This window comes from Pelodiscus sinensis, chromosome 7, assembly GCF_049634645.1.
Source record: "Pelodiscus sinensis isolate JC-2024 chromosome 7, ASM4963464v1, whole genome shotgun sequence".
NCBI classification, from domain to species: domain Eukaryota; kingdom Metazoa; phylum Chordata; order Testudines; family Trionychidae; genus Pelodiscus; species Pelodiscus sinensis.
In genome coordinates, this window is record NC_134717.1 from 70315504 (window position 1) to 70335219 (window position 19716).

At 45.4% G+C, this 19716-nt stretch overlaps 1 protein-coding gene across 3 annotated transcripts in view; it reads left to right on the forward strand.

Annotated features, from left to right (window-relative positions):
• Positions 1–2244: 2244 nt before the first annotated feature.
• SLC39A10 (solute carrier family 39 member 10) overlaps positions 2245–19716 on the forward strand; it is a 56878-nt gene continuing 39406 nt past the window's right edge. The window contains exons 1-2 of one of the 3 annotated variants that reach the window (XM_075934218.1): positions 2245–2451; positions 11296–11426. In XM_075934218.1, the coding sequence (XP_075790333.1) occupies positions 11346–11426 (81 nt within the window). In that variant the 5' untranslated portion in view covers positions 2245–2451; positions 11296–11345. Of the gene's footprint in view, positions 2452–10783; positions 10928–11295; positions 11427–19716 lie in introns of those variants that run through there. The other 2 variants (XM_075934219.1, XM_075934220.1) reach the window with 2 other exon arrangements.

Sequence of the window (19716 nt, forward strand, 5' to 3'; positions counted from 1 at the left end):
CACCACTCCTGCAGCTCCCATTGATTAATAACAGGGAATCTTGACCAGTAAAAGCTGTGGGCTCAGGGCCTGTAGATGAAAGGCAGCACATGGCACCATGGAGCCATTGCTGTACACACCAGGTGCTTTCAGGAGTGGTGCTGGGCCAGGGCAGGAGTAAGCCTGCCTTAACCACACTGCTCTGCCACCTGGAAGCCATCTCAGTTGAATGGTGTCCAGCCAGAGCCTGCTTCCTGAATCCCTGGCCCAGCCCATAACCTCCTGTTACCCCCAACCTCCTGCCCCAAATGTAATTCACCCTGCAACCAAACTCCTTCTCATAACTTGTATCCTGAAAACCCTCCTGGACCTCAATCTCCCACCTTCGGCTAAGCCTGGGGCTCCTCCCTCACTCCAAACTCTTTGGCTCAAGACCAGAGCCTGCACCTTAACCCTCTGCTCCAGGCTGGTGTCGTGTAAGTAAGGATGGGGGAGGAAGGGGGATTGAGTGAGCAGGGTGAGGCCTTGGAGAAGGGGTGGAGCAGGGGCAGGGTCTCAAAGAAGGGGCAGAAAGGAAGCCAGGCAGGGATATTTGGGTTTGAGGTAGCTCTTCCATTGCACTTAGTGATCTTATGTTTAAAAAGGTTGGAGACCACTTGTTCTAGTGTGCAGTGGATTGTGAACAGACTAGAACATTTCTTTTCAAGCCATTAACTATGAGATAGGTGACATACTTTAGCCAAGGCATCCTAAATTGAAACAATTGTGCAATCCAGCTCAGGACTCCTGGCTGCCTAAGAGGATGGTGTGGCCTATTACAATTACTGTTCCTCAAGATGAGAAGGTGGTGGTGAAAATGGGCAGGGTTTGGGGAACAGTAATGGATGCGTCCCCTCCCCATGGCACCCGTCCCCGAAGTAGGGATGTTAATGTGTTTAATTGTATAACTGCTAACATTTTGGAGCTGGTGCAGCAGCAGTGGTTGACCTCCCCTGCAGCTCCTGCTGCCGTGAGTGTGGGAAAAGCAGCATGTACTTGGTAGGCATACTAGCTCCACTTTCCCATGGCTCTTGCCGCCATGGGAGTGCCACGGGCGGGGGGAGGGTGGTGCTTCAGAAACTGTACAGCCTCCTACCCAGGCCCTCAGCTCTGGACATGTCATGTCATGAGCAAGGTTATAAAATAATGTTAATAAACTAGTTTTGAAAGGACCAAACACGTCTGCTGCCGTAAAAGGGGAAGGCTTCATTAAGTCACAGTGGTACAGCTCCACACCTGCAACGAGTGTGCAAGAGGCACCAGTGGAGGGATCCTATGCAGCAGGCTCAGCTCCTCTCCAATAACACCTGGCCGAGGGCTAATCCTGTGCATAGGCCAAAACAATAGAAACTGCAGCGGTTTCATTGCATCTGGCCCAGTCTAGAACCGCAATGGAGGGGGTCCCCCCAGATCTAGAACCGCAATGGAGGGGGGATCCCCCACTCTAGAACAGCAATGGAGGGGGGTCCCCCAGTCTAGAACCGCAATGGAGGGGGTCCCCCAGTCTAGAACAGCAACGGAGGGGTCCCCCCAGTCTAGAACAGCAATGGAGGGTCCCCCAGTCTAGAACAGCAATGGAGGGGGTCCCCCCACTCTAGAACAGAAATGGAGGGGGGTTCCCCCAGTCTAGACCAGCAATGGAGGGCCCCCGATCTAGAACAGCAATGGAGGGGGCCCCCCCACTCTAGAACAGCAATGGAGGGGCCCCCAGTCTAGAACAGCAATGGAGGGGCCCCCAGTCTAGAACAGCAATGGAGGGGGGTCCCCCGATCTAGAACAGCAATGGAGGGGGGTCCCCCGATCTAGAACAGCAATGGAGGGGGGGTCCCCCCAGTCTAGAACAGCAATGGAGGGGGGTCCCCCCGATCTAGAACAGCAATGGAGGGGGCCCCCCCAGCCCGGAGTAAGCCGAAGCGCAGCCTGCCCGCTCTGACGTGACCTGCGCGGATCCGGGCCAGGAGCCTGGCCGCAGCCACTGCCCCGCCCCCAACGGCCGGACAGGGACGGCGGGTCACTCTGCGCGGGCCCCTCAGGCGCGCCTGCCCCGGCCGCCCCTTGCCGCGAGCCCACAGCCCCACGCGGCGTTCAGTTCCCGGGCCCCATCCGGCTACGGAGCCAGACTGCGCATGCGCCTATTGCTCCGGCGATGAGCTCAGTCGCTGTGGGCGGGAGGGGGGGGAAAGAGTAGAGGAGCTCGTGCTACGCTGTTTACGTAGCAGGGCGGGGGGCGGGCTCCGCAATGGCGCTAGGCCGAGCCAAGAAGCTTCGCCTCGGCGCATGGGGCGTAGCTGGGTGAGTGCGCAGCGCGTGGCTGGCGCGGCGTAAGTGTGTTTGGCGAATGGCGTAGCGCGAGGGCCGCAGCGGAGCCGGGAGGAGGCGCCCCGGCGGTTTGGTACCGAGCGGAGAGGGAGATGCACACGGCACTCGAGTGAGGTAACTATAAAACCCCATTTGTTTACATTCCCTCCCCCACAACCGGCCGGCGCTGCCGAGAGGGCGGCGGCCGGGCCCCGGGCCGGCCGGGGGAAGGGGGGGATGGAGCAGGCGCCACCCCTGCGCCGGCTGCGGAGCGGCATGCGAGGGGCAGCGGGGCGGCCGCCGCCTCCTCATCACGTGGCGGCAGCGGCGAGACCCCGCCGCAGTGAAGGGGCCGGGGGGGGGGAGGGGGTGTTGTTCCAGGGCGTCTGTTAACCCCAACTGCCGCTGGCCGCAGCGCCCCCCGGGGGGCCTGGCTGGGGGAGGGGTCCCTGGAAGCGGGAGCCGAGGTCGCCGCGCTGCTTTTGGGGCGCGGTTCTGGGAAGCGCCGGCCGGGGGCAAGGCCACCAGCTGCCCCATGGGGCTGCCCCCCCCCTCCCTCCCCCAAGCGCTACAGCCGGCTCCCCCCAGGCTGTGGGTGGTCTGGGCTCCTCTCCCCCGGGCACGAGCGTGTGTTGGCCTCCAGCCCGTGCGCCCTGTTCGGCCTCAGCGCCGGGAGCAGACGGGAGTCCGCTGGAAACGTGCAGCGGATTCGCTACGCGTGGGGGGCAAGGTTATGTATTAAAATAATGTTAATAAACTAGTTTTGAAAGGACCAAACACGTCTGCTGCCGTAAAAGGGGAAGGCTTCATTAAGTCACAGTGGTACAGCTCCACACCTGCAACGAGTGTGCAAGAGGCACCAGTGGAGGGATCCTATGCAGCAGGCTCAGCTCCTCTCCCATAACACCTGGCCGAGGGCTAATCCTGTGCATAGGCCAAAACAATAGAAACTGCAGCGGTTTCATTGCATCTGGCCCAGTCTAGAACAGCAATGGAGGGGGTCCCCCCAGTCTAGAACAGCAATGGAGGGGTCCCCCCCAGTCTAGAACAGCAATGGAGGGGTCCCCCCCAGTCTAGAACAGATCCGCGCCCCTGAACAACACATGCCAATGCCTGTTCTGAAACACACGTGTGGGCCGGAGAACACCTCTCCTGGACCTAGCTACTGCCTCTGGGCAGTGAATTCAACGCCACGGCAGGAGCAGCTCTCCCATGGGCACAGAGCACCCTCACTAATGCAGTACAGCTGTCTTAGTGCAATGTTTTAAGTGTAGATGTGTCTTAGCTTGCTGTGTATCTTAGGCCTTCCCAACCAGCCATCCTTATGCCTCATCTGCAGTATGTGTTGGAAGGATTGACCCTAAGGTACCTTCCTTAGAATGAGAGAGATCCCCCCCCCCCCCCTTCCTCAACTTTCAGCTAAGTATCACATCTAGGTCATATTTATTTGGGGAGAATGATGAAGGTGGGTTGTGTATATGCTTTTCTGTTTCATAGTCTAGGTTTCCTCTGTGATTGGGGAAACTTCCTGTCGTGAAGTGCAGCTCAGGTAAAATGTGTAACTTTGGACAGAATTAGAAAAAAGAAAGATCTAACTCAGGGGTGTCCAAACTTTTTTCAAAGAGGGCCAGATTTGATGACGTGAACATGCGTGAGGGCCGACCATTTTGCCTGACATTCTTTGAACCATTAAAATTAAATGCAAATTAACTATTTTTTTGCAAAGTTTATTGCAAACGGCATACTTTTCATTTCGTCACATGGATGACGAATCTAAACAGGTGTTAAATCACTCTGCCTTTCATATCTGAAGGCCAGATGAAAAAAAAATCCAAGAAGCTGAAATATGTCAGGAACATTGTAAAGTACATTACATATTATTGGTAATAAAGGTTGTCTGTCAACTTTTAAGTTCAAAAAATATGAACAGGAACATAACACCAAGTATACATGTTGTGTCCAAATATATTTATAACTGATTTAGACCAACTGACATTAACTGAGATTTTACAATGTATTCATCTCAATACATATGGATTCGTTGGGGGCCATAAAAGATAGATATTGCCAAATTACCTGTGGGGCCGTATTAAACCGGAACACGGGCCGCAATTGGCCCGCGGGCCGGACTTTGGACATGCCTGATCTAACTGATACTTAGGTGGAGGTGAGGGAAATGTGGTTGGCCACAGTCTCAGAAAGCTGCAAAATCATCCAGCCATGAGGAATATACAGGAAAAGAAAAATAAGGTTAAGTTAATGGTGCAATTAAATACCCACAGCTAGCTCTCCTCCCCTCCACCTTGGGCTGCAACTCAAGCACAAGAAGAGCTGGGTGTGACTTGAAAGCTTGTCTCTCCCCAACAGGAGATGGCCCAATAAAATATACTGCCTCCCTCACCTTTTCTCTCTAATATTTTGGGACCCAGATGGCTTCAACTAACCTACCTAAAACTTTTAGAAAATGTTTAAAGGGAGTAAGTGGTTGAGCCTTTTGTTTGTCTTGCTGTTTTCCAGCATATGAACTGGTTCTTCCTGAAGTGGTACTTCCTGTTAGTAAATCATGAGAAGCTGTATGGAATACAATTCTTAATAGTCTCTTCTTTCTGTTCCCTTGGTGATGTGTTTGTGTTTTTGTTTTTGGTCTTTTATCAGTCTCATCTATTTTGTGTCTGCCACTCTTTTCTCACCTCTCTTCCACAACTTGCCTATTCAGGTTAAGGTAGATAATAGATATAAACTTTTAGTTTCTAACACTACAAACACTACTCATTTAACATACATATTTTGATTTCTCCAGTAGATCGCTATGCCATGTTTTTTGCCCCTCTGATAGCAGTAGTCTGGTATAAGCACTGAAGCATTCAGATTGGAGCATCTTCTTAGTGTTTAGAAATTGAGAAATAGTGGCACTTTCAAACTGATGAAAGTGGCTCAAGAGAAGAGGGTGTATGGCTTTTACATTAAAAAAAAGTTATTTTGGGAACTACAATGCAGAATAAGTGATGTGCTATAATATGATTAAAATATATAACATTACAGTTGTATAGGGAATATAGTCATTAGACTTTCAAAGAATTTTTTCTTATTAATAGGTTTTCCTTTGGCGACAGTAAGAGTTTGCCTAAGGAATGGGTTCTAATTTAAAGGATATAATAGTGTAGGGAGGTGGGATAGAGGAGAAATAAAACACACCACTTTAATCCCAAAAAAGTGATGAATTAATTTTGCATAATTGCTAGTGTGTGGAATATTAGTTTAAAAAGAATGCTAAAGTAAGAAAACTCTGTGAATCAATTAATTGGGTCATGAGAATTGTCAAAGAACAAATGTAGCTGGCGGGGTAGCACTTTCTCATTAACAAACTTGTTTTGAAATAAATTTATTTTGGACAAAGACATGTAAGTATTATTGAATCGTAAGCCTTGTTGTTAGCACTTTAATTTGTGTTTAGCCTTCTTAGTCAAACAGTGCAACTACCTACTTTTAGAAGAGAGAGAAGAAGAAATCCTAAAAATTACATATTTTTCTGTTCACGAGCTGCTGCATTATCCCTCTAATCACCATCTGTCTGTATCCCAGCTTCTCTTTCCTTTTAACCCTACACATTGTAAAGGAGGAACTCCTTTTCTCCCTTCCAGCCACTAGAAAAGAATGGTGAGTTTTAGACTATATCTATGCTATAGCTTATGTCAGCATAATTTATATTGCTCGGGGTGTGTATAAATGACTCCCGGTAGTGACAAAATTTACACCAACATAATGCTTGGGTGCACGGCCTCATGTTAACAGGCCAATATAGCTTCTGCTATGGAGAGATGGGTTATATTATGGCAACAGCAATGGAAGTACTCTCTCATCAGCATAAAGCATCTTTACCACATACAGTGCTGCTGCAGGTACACTATATGTAGACGTGCCCATAGTCTTTCTCCTGTTATCACTGAGGCTAACCTGTAACTTTCACTATGCTGCTTCTTGGAAAACTATGAACGTCAGTAGAGACTAGGGATGTTCCCCAGTACATTGTGTAAATGTCACTTCTAGAAATGTTAGCAGGTGCATGTTTACATGTGGGGGGGGCCAAGTGGGCACCCTCCTCACCCCCCCCCTTCCCCGATAAAGAGGCGGCTCCATGGGAGCTGATATACATGGGGAACTATCTTCAAAGCGGCTTCCCACATGCACTAGCTCCTGCTTGCCCACCCCCTTCACTAGTGCTGCTGCCTCTCTGTCAGAGGCAGCAGCACAGGGACCGGAGAGTTGGCTCCATGGTAGCAGGTGCTCATGATTAGCTGGCTTTTAAGCTAGCTTCCCTGAGCACTGGTTCCTACCTCTTCCCCCTCCCGCACATGCTGCTGCCTCTGTGGGAGGCAGCTCTGCAGGAGCTGGTACACAAGGGGAGCAGGCTTAAAAGCCGACTCTCCATGTATATCAGCTTCCCCCCTCCCCAGATGCATGTAGTCATTAGAATTAACAATAAACCCAGGTTTATCTGTTAATTTGTAATCGACTACACACTAACATCCCTAGTAGAAATAGTTGTCTGCCACTACTGGGAGTTCTTTTGGATGAAGGGAGTGGAACAGGCAGACTCCCAGAACAGTTTGTGCCCAGCAGCAAAGTAAAGCAAACAAACCATTGTCAGTTTTATTGCTCCTTTTTAGAATGTTTCAGCTATTGTATATCTCAATGAGAAAATCTCCATGTTTGTTCATTGTGTAACTAATGGTTCTGCTTGCTTTCCGGGGGAAGCTTTTTACTGCCATTGGTGAGTGAGTGCCTTTTTTAGCTTGTATGCTTTAGATAACGACTGTTGTCATTTATATTGACCCTTGTACTGGGGATGTTAACTATAGGTTAATTGACTTAATTGAGTAGTCAATGGAATTTCCATGGACTACTCCATTAGTCAATGAGGGGGGGAGACCTCCAGGCTCTTACTACTTTTAAAGTGCAGATCCACAGTGGGGTTAGGTCCTGGGGGCAGTGCGAGCCAGCCAGTGTAGTGCGAGCGGTGCTGAATAGTCCTGGCTTGTGCTGCTCCTGGGACCTGTGCCTTTGCCTTCTCTGCCCTCGTCCTGCACGGTGGGAACAGTGCTGAGGGAACTGGCTTTTTTACTGGCTTCCCCAGTACTGGTTCCTGCTTTTCTCTCACTTGATGGCTCTGATCCAGAGGCAGCAAGGGGAGGGGGGAAGCAAGTAGTCATAGTCACTTGGCTAGTCTCTTACATCCCTAACTTGTACCTTCTTGACATTAAGAAATAAAATTTAAAAAATTATTAAAAACACATTAAACATTCACAAACTGGGAAAAACAGTTTGGGCAAGAGCTGTGTAAATCACCTGGTTATTTCCTTATGTTCTGTCTCCATAAACGTTCAGCTGTGAACTGCTCATAATGGGCAAAGTTTAAAATCTTCAAATAGTGGGGAGTCTTTTTTATAATCGTCATTGATTTTTTTTGTTAATCTTGGTGTTCTGAAATCTAATGGTTATATTTTACTGAAAATTGATGAACGACTATAGCTATGTCCAAAATATCAGATTTAACTCACTCTATAAATATTTGAATGAATCGCCTTTTTTGTGCCTGCCTAACTTTTTTTAAAAAATTATTAAAAATAAATTCCGGAGTTTAATTTATATAGAAGTTCAATTACTTCGACAAAAGTTTGATGTCATAGTTTAGTGCAGAATTTCTTCAGACTATAAACACTTCAAAACTAGAGATTTATTATAGAATCAGTGGGAGAATCTAACTACAGCTGCTAGCAAATGCTTCTGTAATAAAACATTTTGTCCAAATAGATTCTGTCACCCTGTGAATGTGAGGTGATCACCCAACTTGTAGTAGTTACGTAAACCAAACTCTGTTAACCTTTCATTTAGGGCTAAAGTGCCGTGATCACTACTACATGGATTAAAATAATCGTATGAGTGCATGATAACGGGAAATGTAATCTGATGTACTGCAGATAATTGAAGACTATCTATAGATAGCTTTTCCCTTTATTAGATCTAATTGTTAGCAATGGTGCATGTAGTCACTTTTAATATTGATAGTCCAACCTATATGTAGCATAAAGAAAAAGTAATTTTGATTAATTTTATTTTAAGCATTTTTCAGAATGATCATACAAATAGAATGATCCCATTCAGTTTGTGATTTTAAAAAGACTTGTTTTGTTTTGTGGGTAGCATTAGTGTGACATCTTAATGTTAGCTCATCATTTGAAGTGGAACCAAGTTGTGCTGTTTAATATTGTCTGGTCATAAAGTTGCTTAGAATGGTAGCAGTAAGTCCGTTCTATAGCTGTGAATGTAATAATTAGCAATCTTTTCTACAGAGCAAGTACATACATGTACCAGCTGTATTTTTTTCTATGAAGGTGGCTGGTCAGGATGTAAAAAGTACTTTAAAAATGTAACTGTAACTGCTAAAAATCCTAATGGATATTCCTGCCGTACCTGCTCCCAGGGAGGCTTTGCTGAATACAGTACTGAAGAGCCCACAGTGAAGCTTCCCTGGGAGCTGCCGGCTCTGCTTCTGGGAAGGCTTTGCTGCGTGCTGTGCAGTATTCAGTGAAGCCTCCCTGGGAGTGGGTCCAGCAGGCTGCCACAATGAGACTGGCAATGGCTCCTGCTCCCGGGGAGCCAGCATCTAACTTGTGGCAGGGTGGGGGCTGGACCAGGGCTGCTCCAGTTGGCCTGAGAAAACCTGCCTGCGGTGGGCCCCTCAGGGGCTGGAGCAGCCCCCTGCCCAGAGAAGGCAGGAAGCTGCTCCAGCCCCTACCAGTTAAGGGTGAGGCATTCTGGTTAACGGGTGAGGCTTATCGTTTAATTGGTTAACCATTTACGTTCCTAGTGGCTTGTAAGGCAATAATTTAGATTACTTAGCTGACAGTATGGAACAGTGCTATTTCCTCATTTCATACTGAATGCTAATTAAAGAAAAGAGCTTACTTCAGTGCTTAAACTGAGCACTCAGTATCTGGGTTTTAACAATTTTTTATAGCCTAAAACCCCTGTCTGTGAACTTACTCATGGAAGGTGCCGGATTGACAGTCATGGAAAGAGAATTGTTGTACTTATTGCTGCCTCAACTCACCTGAGCACTGATCTGTGGGGTACCACAGAGGCAAAAGGATAATTCAGAATCCTACTATACTGATTGTTGGCCTCTGCTTAACACTTAATTCATATGCTAGCTAGTTTCAGCTATGATGGCTGTTTGTTTTTTTCTAAAATACAGTTCACTTATGTATCATCCTGTACATCTCTGATATAGCAATTAAACTGGAGTCTTAATTATGGAGTCCCACCAGAGGAAGGTTCTAGAGCCCCCGCTGCAAAATTTTGTTGCAGTTTTAAGTCCCACAGGCCCAACTCAGCTGACCCAGTACAGCCCCAGCTGTCAGTGAGTCTTACATTCCAATATAAACATACCTGTATGTCAAACACTTGTGGTCACTACTAACCTGGGCTGCATTTGACATAGGCATTTAGAGAGGCTCTATATTCTGGATTATTAATTTGTCCTGTACTCTCATTTACTTTTCTGTAGCTTTGTTGAAGTGAATAGAATCTGTATGCATAGAGACTATGAAAAAATTAGTTGTTAATGATGTTGTGCTCTCAGTTAGCTTCTAAATGTTTGTGAAAATATTGTACATTTGCTTATTTTGTTCATATTTACGTAACACGGACTCTTTTACTTGGTTCTTTTATTGAGACTCATTACTATAACATGAGGAGAATGTATATAAATTAAGATATACTTTTACTACTAGAATTCTTGGACTGTTAAGCATATACCTTCCTCATGATTATCTTAATTTTGTGCATTTCTGACTTGAAATATAAAAATTTGAAGTACCAATAGAAGTTCATTTTCTGTTTAGTGGATTCATGGCACAATCCTTATGTCAAATGACTTCACTGAGCACATGATATGTTTTAATAATGCAGAGAGGAATGTGTAACAGGGTTTATGATGCTTGGAATTAAGAAAAAGCGTGAATGCTCTTAGTGAGATGAGTTAAGGTAAAGGGACTTTTATGCCTTTTTAAAATGATGGTAGTTATAGCTATTTATTGTGAAATATATTATTTAAATTGTGTTTTTATTTTGTATTTGTATAATTAAGTTTATGGTATAAAATGAAAGTATTACTCCAGAAGTAAGAAGTTATATTTAAATGATGTAAAAAATATTTTAGTTCATCTTCAAAAGACATTCTTTGACTCCTGGCACTCCTTTTTAGGATTTCCAGTGTCAAAGGGAAATGTTGATTTAACATTTTTCTTATAAGAGAACAAAAAATTGTGGTACTTTTAACCTTTGGACTGGAATGTTGGGTCATAAAGTAATGAAGCAATCATTTATTAAGGGGAACTATTTTTTTGTATTGTGTGTGGATTTATTTTAAAGGAAGTGCTTTCTTGTTAATGCACATTAAAATTGAACTAGAAAAGAAGCACCATTGTGTTTTTGGAGTTAGACAACAAAATACTATTACATTTTCAACCTACTAGTAAAATTGAAATATGAAAAGTGTCATTTCCTGAGTGTTTTGGGAGCGCCTAAAAAGGCATCTACAGAAATTTAGGTTAGTCTTTTACTGTTACTTGATTACTTGCTCTAAATTCACAATATAGGTTAGAAACTGCCTTGTGAGGTGGTGTTAATTGCATATTAGAACAAGACGATTCTTAATGGGAGATGAGACTTATTTCAGTTCAGGGTAGTAGCCATACACCTAGCTGTGTGTCAGATAAATATTATACAAATACGCAAGTGTTGGAACACTTCTAGTATTGTTGCTTAATTTTGGTCAGCATCAGTTATGCAAACTTGTGCTTTTCGGTAGCTTCTAGTGGTGATGGGAAACTACTATGATGATCCCTCATTTTTATGCTTTTCACAAAGCACACTCTCAAACCCTACCTCTACATATGTTTTTTGGTTGGTGGATAGGCAGGCGGGCAGAGGGAGAAGAACATTTACATGTCTGAAGCCTTCAACAAATGCTTTCCTTTGACTGCATGGTAATGACCAAAGTAGTACAGTATCCAAGAAATTTTCTCCTGCTACCATCTTTCTCGAAGGTAAACATTTTTTAATACTGAATTTATTTTATCTTGTAGATGCATTTTGAATGATACAGAAAATATAAGCAGTTTAACTGAGTATTTCTTAATGAGATAGTAAAAGAACCTGAGTTTTTCTTTTCTCTATTACTTTGCACATGATGCACTGTTATGTTGGCTGATGGTATGATAATCAGCAAAACATGTGAAATTACTAAAAATAGTCCAACCTCAACATAATTGTGTAGGGCATCACATTATGGGATTTTTCCTAAACTTGGAGTCCAAGTCCAATTGAGGACAAAGGTATAGGTAGCTAGACGTTTGCTGTTTCTGTTCCATATACATGACCTCTGCAGAGGGACAAGTTATGATTTTAAGAGGGACAAATTGAGTGAATAGATAGCACAAAAAGTTAATGAAGTGCCTCTGTAATAGGCCGAGTAGAATAAAATAATCTGTTATGCATTTTAATACATATAGAAATCAGAAAAAATGGTGTGTTACACTCAGGAGCTGAGCACCACAGGGGACAATGTTAAGCATTTTTTTTATTCCAGTGAACATTGAGAGAACTCAGCACTTCTCAGGGTCAGACTTACATTTAATAACTAAACTAAACTGTTGATGAAAGTGGGCTTACATTAAGATTTTTTATGGGTCACATTTGTTAGCATAAAGATTGAACACGGTGAAGTGATCTTAAATAAAAGAAAGTTGTCATCTGTTTTTATCATGATTTAAATTAGCAAAGCAGGAAACATTGATTTAAATAATCAATTTCAATCAAGTTTTACCTTTGTACTTTTTAATTATTTTCCTAAAGAAAGGAGTACTGAAACCTCCTACTTTTTATCTTAAGCTAAAATTCTTGCAAAATAAACTATTCCAACATTTTTAACTTTTAATTCCTCACACCCGCAAATCCATCTGCTGATGCACAGAATCCACATTTGCCATATAAAATAGCTAATTATGTGTACAAATACTAATTTGTGGATGTAAATGTTGCCGAGGCCTGTTGAAAATTTTGTTCTTTTATGGTAACTGGCTTTACTTTTAATCTTTAGAGGTAGAGTTGTCATCTCCGTCCGAGGCAGCAGCCTAGGGTGGCAGGCGGGAGCTGGCCCATGAGGGGAACTGGTTTAAAAACCAACTCCCTGTGCGTAGTTCAGCTCCCACTTGCCACCCTGCCCCATGCTGCTACCTCTGATACAGAGGCAGCAGCGCAGGTTGGCAGCAGCCACTGTATGCAGGGCACCCAAGCTCAGACCCTCTGCAGACAGGGGCTGCTGCCATGGACACAGGCGGCTCTGTGGGATGTGGAGCAGCCTCTGTCCGCAGCAAGTCTGAGCCTGCCGCAGACAGAGGCTGCTCCACAGCAGCCTTCTGTGCCCACCTCCTCCCTCCTGTGCTGATGCCTTTTGTAGAGGAGGCTCCGGCCTGTCCCCTTCCCCGCTGCCTCTGTAGGAGTCAGCAAAAGGGGGGACAGATGGGTCCATGGAGCCAGCACATGCAGAGAGCTGCTTTAAAAGCTGGCTCCTTGAGTATTTCAGCTCCCACCTGCCCCCCCACCACCCTCTGCGCTGCTGCCTGTCTATCAGAGGCAGCAGCACAGGAGTAGTGGGGGGCACCGCCTCCCCCCTTTTTGCCTTTGATAGACAGCAAGGAGGGAGGATGCATGTAGTCAACGGAATTAACCGATAAGTCCGGGGTGTAGTCGTTTACTCATTGACATCCCTAATGGAAAGTAAGGGGGCAGAGGGTGGAGGAATGTGAAAGGGAAGGACACAGAGAGTGGAGGGACGCAATACTGAGAGTGGCCATTGGGGGCAAGTGAAACACCCAGGGTATGTCTACACTGCCACCCTAGTTCGAACTAAGGTGGCTAATGTAAGCATTCAAACTTGCAAATGAAGCCCGGGATTTAAATATCCCGGGCTTCATTTGCAAGTTCGAATGCCTACATTAGCCACCCTAGTTCGAACTAGGGTGACAGTGTAGACATACCCCAAGAGAGTGGTCAGCTGCGCTAGGGCTTCAGTGTCTTGCCTGATAGCACACTGGTAAGGAGCCCCCCTACCCCAAATCTGGAGCCTGCCCATCCCCCAGGAGAGCCTGCAGGCCTTGGGGGAGGAGGTGGGGGGGAGAGTGCTGCAGGAAGAAGCTTCGCCTCTCCCAGACAGCCTGAGGGCTGCAGAGGGACTATTGAGGGACAGCCCCCTGAGCCTCATCTTCCCCTTCCCCCCCTGCAGGAAGGGTCAACCCCCGGACACTCATCCCTCCAGACAGCTTGCATTTTGCGGAGGTGTTGCTTCAGAGCCTCATCCACCCCCAGAGCCTCATCCACACGTCTCCCAGATAGGCTAGAGGGGGGCAGCAGCCTCCGGACCTGAAGGCGGCGGGTGGAGAGAGCAACTGGAGTGGGCAGCAGTCTCCGGATGCTGCTGCCCCCAGTCAGCCTGCATGCCCGGGGGGAGGGGGGAGGAGGAGGAGGCTGCTGGGGGGTGTGGCAGTCTCCAGAGCCTCACTTGCCCAGACAGCCTGCAGACCATTGGCAGGGGAGGGTGGCTCTGGAGCCTGGTTTTCCTCCCTCGCCCCCCAGACAACCTGAAGGCTGCAGGTGGGGGAGGGGAGGTGCAACTGGAAAGGCAGCAGTCTGTAGACACTGTCCCTCCTCATCCCTCAACAGCTTTGCAAGCCGTGGGGTGGAGGGTGCTGAAGGGGGCAGTAGCCTCCGGAGCCTGGTCTTCCCCAGACAGGTTGTAGGGTAGGGCATCTAGTGGAGAGGGGCTGCTGAGAGGGGATCACTGACCTGGACCCCGGGAGGAATCACTGCCATAGCAGTACCACCCTCACCGCCATGGGTGGCCCCAGCAAACCTCCCTGCCACCTCCCTGCCCCCTGTCCCGAGCCGCCTCCTCTGATTCCTGTACCTTCCACCTGCTTTGACTTAAGCATTCCCACTCCCTACCATGAGCCCCCACACCCTAACCCTCTGCGCTAAGCCACCTCCCCTCTCCCCCCTCAAACTCTCTCCCTAGCCTTCATTTTCCTTCATTTTTGAAAAATAGTCATTTGAAATACAGTAACACACGTATATTTTTCATTTATTTTTCCAAAAATACAAATTCCTTCAGTTACAGACCCGAGCAATGCCAGGTACATCTGCTAGTATGCTGTATCTAATTATTTGAGCTGACAGAATTGTTATCTGGGTTTATTTAAGATCAGTTTTCTTGTGTGTTGTGAAGTATTTGGAATGCAGGGTGTCCCATTTTAATATTCTAAAATGTTCGTGGCATGTTTAGTTATGCAAATATGCTTCCTACATGCTCTAGGTTTTTATCAGATATTAATATAGAAAATACAGCTTTGGCACAGTTAATTAGTGGCCTGTTCTTGCACAGTGCTCCTCCTCTTGAGTTGCAGGACGTCAAATGAATGAGCATTACATAAATCTGCAACCAGTTGCACTCGAAACAAGGAGTGCAGGAAATTCAAGGAGATGGGTGAGAAATAAGAGTAAAATCAGATAAAGATATATAAAATGAATAGTTTGATGCATTTGTGGAAAAAAATTTTTTGTAATGATATATCCAAAAGTTTGTATCATCTAAGACTTGATATACTAAACTAAAATGTAAGTTGACTCATTTTAAATTAATTTCCTATAATGCTTTTCAGTAGTACTGCATTTCTTTCTTTTCTTTAGAATAACTAGGCACCGGTGCACTAGGTGTTAATGGTTAACCGTTTCCACAGTGCTTTCTCTGTAAAGTCACAGTCGACTTAAAAAAAAAATCACACGTCTGCCAGACTTTCTACCAATGACTTCTATAGCTGAAAAATAGAGAATATTTTTCTTCAGTTTGTTTGCTGTGTGCATTTATTTAACATCACTCTTTATGCAAAGAACTTAGCTGACAGAAGAAAAATTTAATGTCTTACTTTTATAGTCCATTTAAGAACATTTCAAAATCTTTGTTAATTTGGTATATAATTGTAAATTTTATTTAAAATGAATATTAAGAAAGGTATCTTTTCTGTAAACTTCAATTTGCTTTTTAATAGAAAAATGCTTTCCTGCTGATAGCTACTTATCCTAGTTATTTGTGCCTGTATTTCCTTTTAGACAGCTATTTATAACAAATTTATGTTTACTGTGACATCTAGGAACTGAATTATAAATAAGGTACTTGAAGAATCCTATACTGAACAAGTTAGAACCACATCCCACAAGACACAACTCAGGTGTTATTTCAATACAAAACTCTAGGAGGATGAGCCTACTTTATGGGGGATGCTTAGCACATTATCACTTGTTACATTCCTGTACTCCAGTATAGGTAGTGTTGGAAATAAAATTTGATTTCCTTCTGAACCTATTTTAGTTCAAGTCTGCCTGAATCACAGGTTGTTTGCAGTCACTGTTAATACTGTATTAATGTTGATAAGAAATAATATATTTGTTTTGGAAGAACTCAGACTTGGACTGAAACTCCTTGTTGAGCTGATCTGTCTCCTCGCCTACTCTCTCCCACTTCTTCCTCCCCCCACAACCTTGTAACTTTGTACTCTTGAGGAGATTTCTGTGCACTTGTCAGTTTTTCCCTGTTGGAATAAACTGTGTGTGCATCCCTCTGAAATGGGTTAGAATTTATGCATACTTCATACATGATTCTTGTGTACAGGGATTTGAAAAGGCAACTGGTAAACCAGTGACCTGGTGCCCAAGAGCATCCCCCCCCTCCTGTGCAGTCCACTGGGGGTGGAGGGCTGCTCCTGCTCCACAGCTTCTCCTCCCCTGCCTTCCCTCCCCCCCTCCCCCCCAAATTGTGGGCTGCTCCAGCCAGGCTGTAGTAGTCCCTCTCCTGGGATCTCGCTTAGTTGGTTAACCAGTTAACTGATTAAACAGGATTTTATGTTCCTAATTGTGGGGGTGTATAAAAGCTGGAATCTGAGCATATTTTCTTTGATAAAAATGGGGCCTGATGATAAAACTAAAATAATTTAAAAGAATTTGAGAGCTGCTGCTGTAAATAGACTGAAAACTTGGAACACAAGAGGCATGGTCTAATGCTTGGGATTATGTGAGCTCCTCTTTTCTATGTATTGAGATGCTTATGTACTATTATAAAGAAATAGTACACACACATACACACTTTGGGCGGAGTCGTTTGTTTTTCAGTTGAGTACTTATCTTGGTTTTAAATAATTTTATGGTTAATGCCTGGTGCTGGACTTCAGAAATGAAGCAGATTGACTGGGTGATTTGGTAAACTAGTATCAGCATCATGTTATGATCACAGGTCACTTAAACAGTTTATCTTCTCAAAAAAAGATACCAGTGAATACTAACCACGGCAGTTAGAGCTGCATTACTTAACATTTCAGAGTAATGTATTACTAGCACTGAATGTGATAGTCACATGAAAAAGATCACAAGTCTGGGGAAAGGATTATGGTCATGTTGTAGACATGAATTTCCTTGTAGGAATATGTTAGTCTTGATTACATTTTAAGTAGGGATAGTTTTCATGTCACTTTGTGCTTTAATAGAGAGCCTGGCTCTGATTTGTAAACAAGAAAAAGATTCTAATCACAAAGAGCATTCCACATTAATAGACTCAAACATGCTATCTTTTGTTAGATGTTTTTGTCAAGCATTTTGAAAACATTTGTTGTGGGTTTGAGGGTTTTTATTTTTGCAAGACTCCAACTTGAGCAGAATGTGATTGCCTGCATCTTCCACAGGTTGGGCACAAATGAGAGGCATCCTCCGTCACTCCATTGGCTTTTTGTCTGTCTATGCTGCCTGTTCAAGGATCTAATCTGCAGATTTAACAGGTCTTGTTAAAGGGATTGAGCCAGATCTTCAATTAGGCTATGCTGATTTACAGCAACTGAAGTCAGTGGATTTATGCTGGTTTATTTTAGCTGAATAAGTTGCCCAGTCAAATGGACTTGTACTTCTCTGGCTCAATGCAGATTATAAAGTCAAAAATAAAAGCATGAGAGATCCAGAGATAAAACTTTGTTAGTTAAAGGGCTTCAATTGTGAAATAAGTTTCTAAAGGAAATCACAATAATACAAAAAGTGGACCACCTTTTAAAACAGTGGTCTCCAACCTTTGTACACCCAAGATCACTTTTTAAAGGTTAGGGCAAGCCAGGATCTACCTCATCCCCTTCCTGAGACCTCACCCCTTTCTTGAGGCCCTGCCTTCTCCAAATCTTTCTACGGACTACGCGTTGCTAATGGAAACACCATTAATTATATAATTACACCCAAGCCATTTTGCTAGTGCTGAAGGTGGGGAGAATGGTTTAATTTAAATTATTAAACACAACAAGCGTTATCTTTCTCATGTTAGTTTATCAAACTTAATTTTAAATAAAGTAAAATATTATATCCAACACACAAGATTTCAGTGTTTTCTTTATTTATGGGAGGGGCGGGAAACCTCTTTCAGTCTGTGGCCACTGACCAACAGAAAAATCAGGTGAGGACCACACAAGTGAGAAGCAAAAAAACTCCTCTCAAAACCTCACTGATGTGGCCCCCAACTGAGACACCTCGCTCCTTTGGCATTCCAGTCCCCAAGGGGTGAGGGGAAGGGGCAGGGAGGACTGAGCTTCAGGGCTTCCCATAGGCCATATTTACTTTTCTGGTGTTCCAGAGTTAGTGGACTTTGTGGACCTACTTAGGCTCTAGGGTGGGAACAAAAATGAGGGGCTCAATGTGTGGGACACAGCTGCCAGCGAGTGGGATAAGGATGCAGGATATGGGTGGGAGGTGGGGTGCAGGGTCTGGAAGGGAGTTTAGTGGCATAAGAGGGTGTGGGGTAGGGATACGAGAGTGAGTTTGGGGGCAGGAGAGGATTGGGGCAGAAAGGGTGAGAATGGAGTCAAATAGCTAGTTGGGGAAGGAGGCAAAGAAGTGGGGAGTAAAGGAAAAGTGCAGCTTCTGCAAAGTAAAATTATATTCCCCCCCCGTCTTCCCTCTGCTCCAGCCTTGCTCCCCTCAGCCCCATGATTCCCCCTGGCCTGATCCCCTGTATCACCTCATGCCCCTCAGAGCAACTCCTGCCCCCTCCCATCCTGCTCCCACATCCTCCCTCGCCCGGCTCCACATCCCTCTGCCCCTTGTGCACTCACCAGCAGCAGGGGGTGAGGAGGAAGGGGGCAAAGTCTCTTCCTTGCAGAGCTTCCCATAAACAGAGAGGGCAGAAAGTCATGGAAGCCTGCTAGAGGCATCACTTTTTCCCAGCATGCTAATCTGAGAAGGAGCTTGAACTAGGGATGTGAATGGTTACCGGTTCTGTGGTAGGCCTCACCCCTTACTGGATGATGCTTATCGGGAGACAGTTAACTGGTTACCGGGAAGCAGTCCCCCGCTGTGACCTGTGGCAGGCAGAAGACTGCTCTAGCTCCAACAGCCTGCCTGCCTGCGCAGCTAGTGGCTTGTGCTGGGCTTGGGAGGCAGCAGGCAGCCCCATTCCCAGTGTGAGGGATGGGAGCCAGGGTTGGGAAGCATTATGATAATCAGGGCTCGACAAATCACTGAATCTACTTGCCCATGGTGAGTAGATTTCAGCTGGTCGCCCCGTTCACCAGCAGCGTGTGCGTGTGCAATGCAGGTTTTGCTCATGTGCAGTGCGGGGCTGGCAAGTATGTTTCACCGCTGTTTGTCAAGCCCTGATGATGATCATAGATGAGGCTTTCCGGGACACTGTAGAAGTGTTCCACCTCCAGTCAGACAGCCCCTGAAAGGAAAACATGGTCCCATAGTTGGGACCCTCCTTCCAGAGGATGATGTGGTATCCTCCCACACTGAGTATACCTCTCCGAGGGAGGGAACTCCAGTCATTAGGAAAAGATAAAGGATTGGGTCATTAGAAACCTAGATAGCTGGGTTTGCGATGATCAGGAGAAACGTACAGTGCCTTGACTGCTTGGCGCAAGGGTTGCGGATCTCTCAAGATATCTGTATAGACTTGTGTGTAGTGCTGGGAAGGAGCCAGCAGTCATAGTACATGTAGCTACATAGGGAAGGAGGGGATTAAGGTCCTGGAAACCAAATTTAGGCTGCTAGGAAAGAGATTGAAATCCAGGATCTCAATGGTAACATTCTCTGAAATGCTTCCAGTTCCACGCGCCGGGTCACGTAAGTAGGCAGAACTGCAGGGTTTCAATGCATAGATGAGACGATGATGTAGGGAGGAGGAATTTAGACTTATTAGAAACTGGGGGCACTTTTGGGATGGGGGGAGCTATACAGGAAGAATGGGCTCTCCCTAAACCA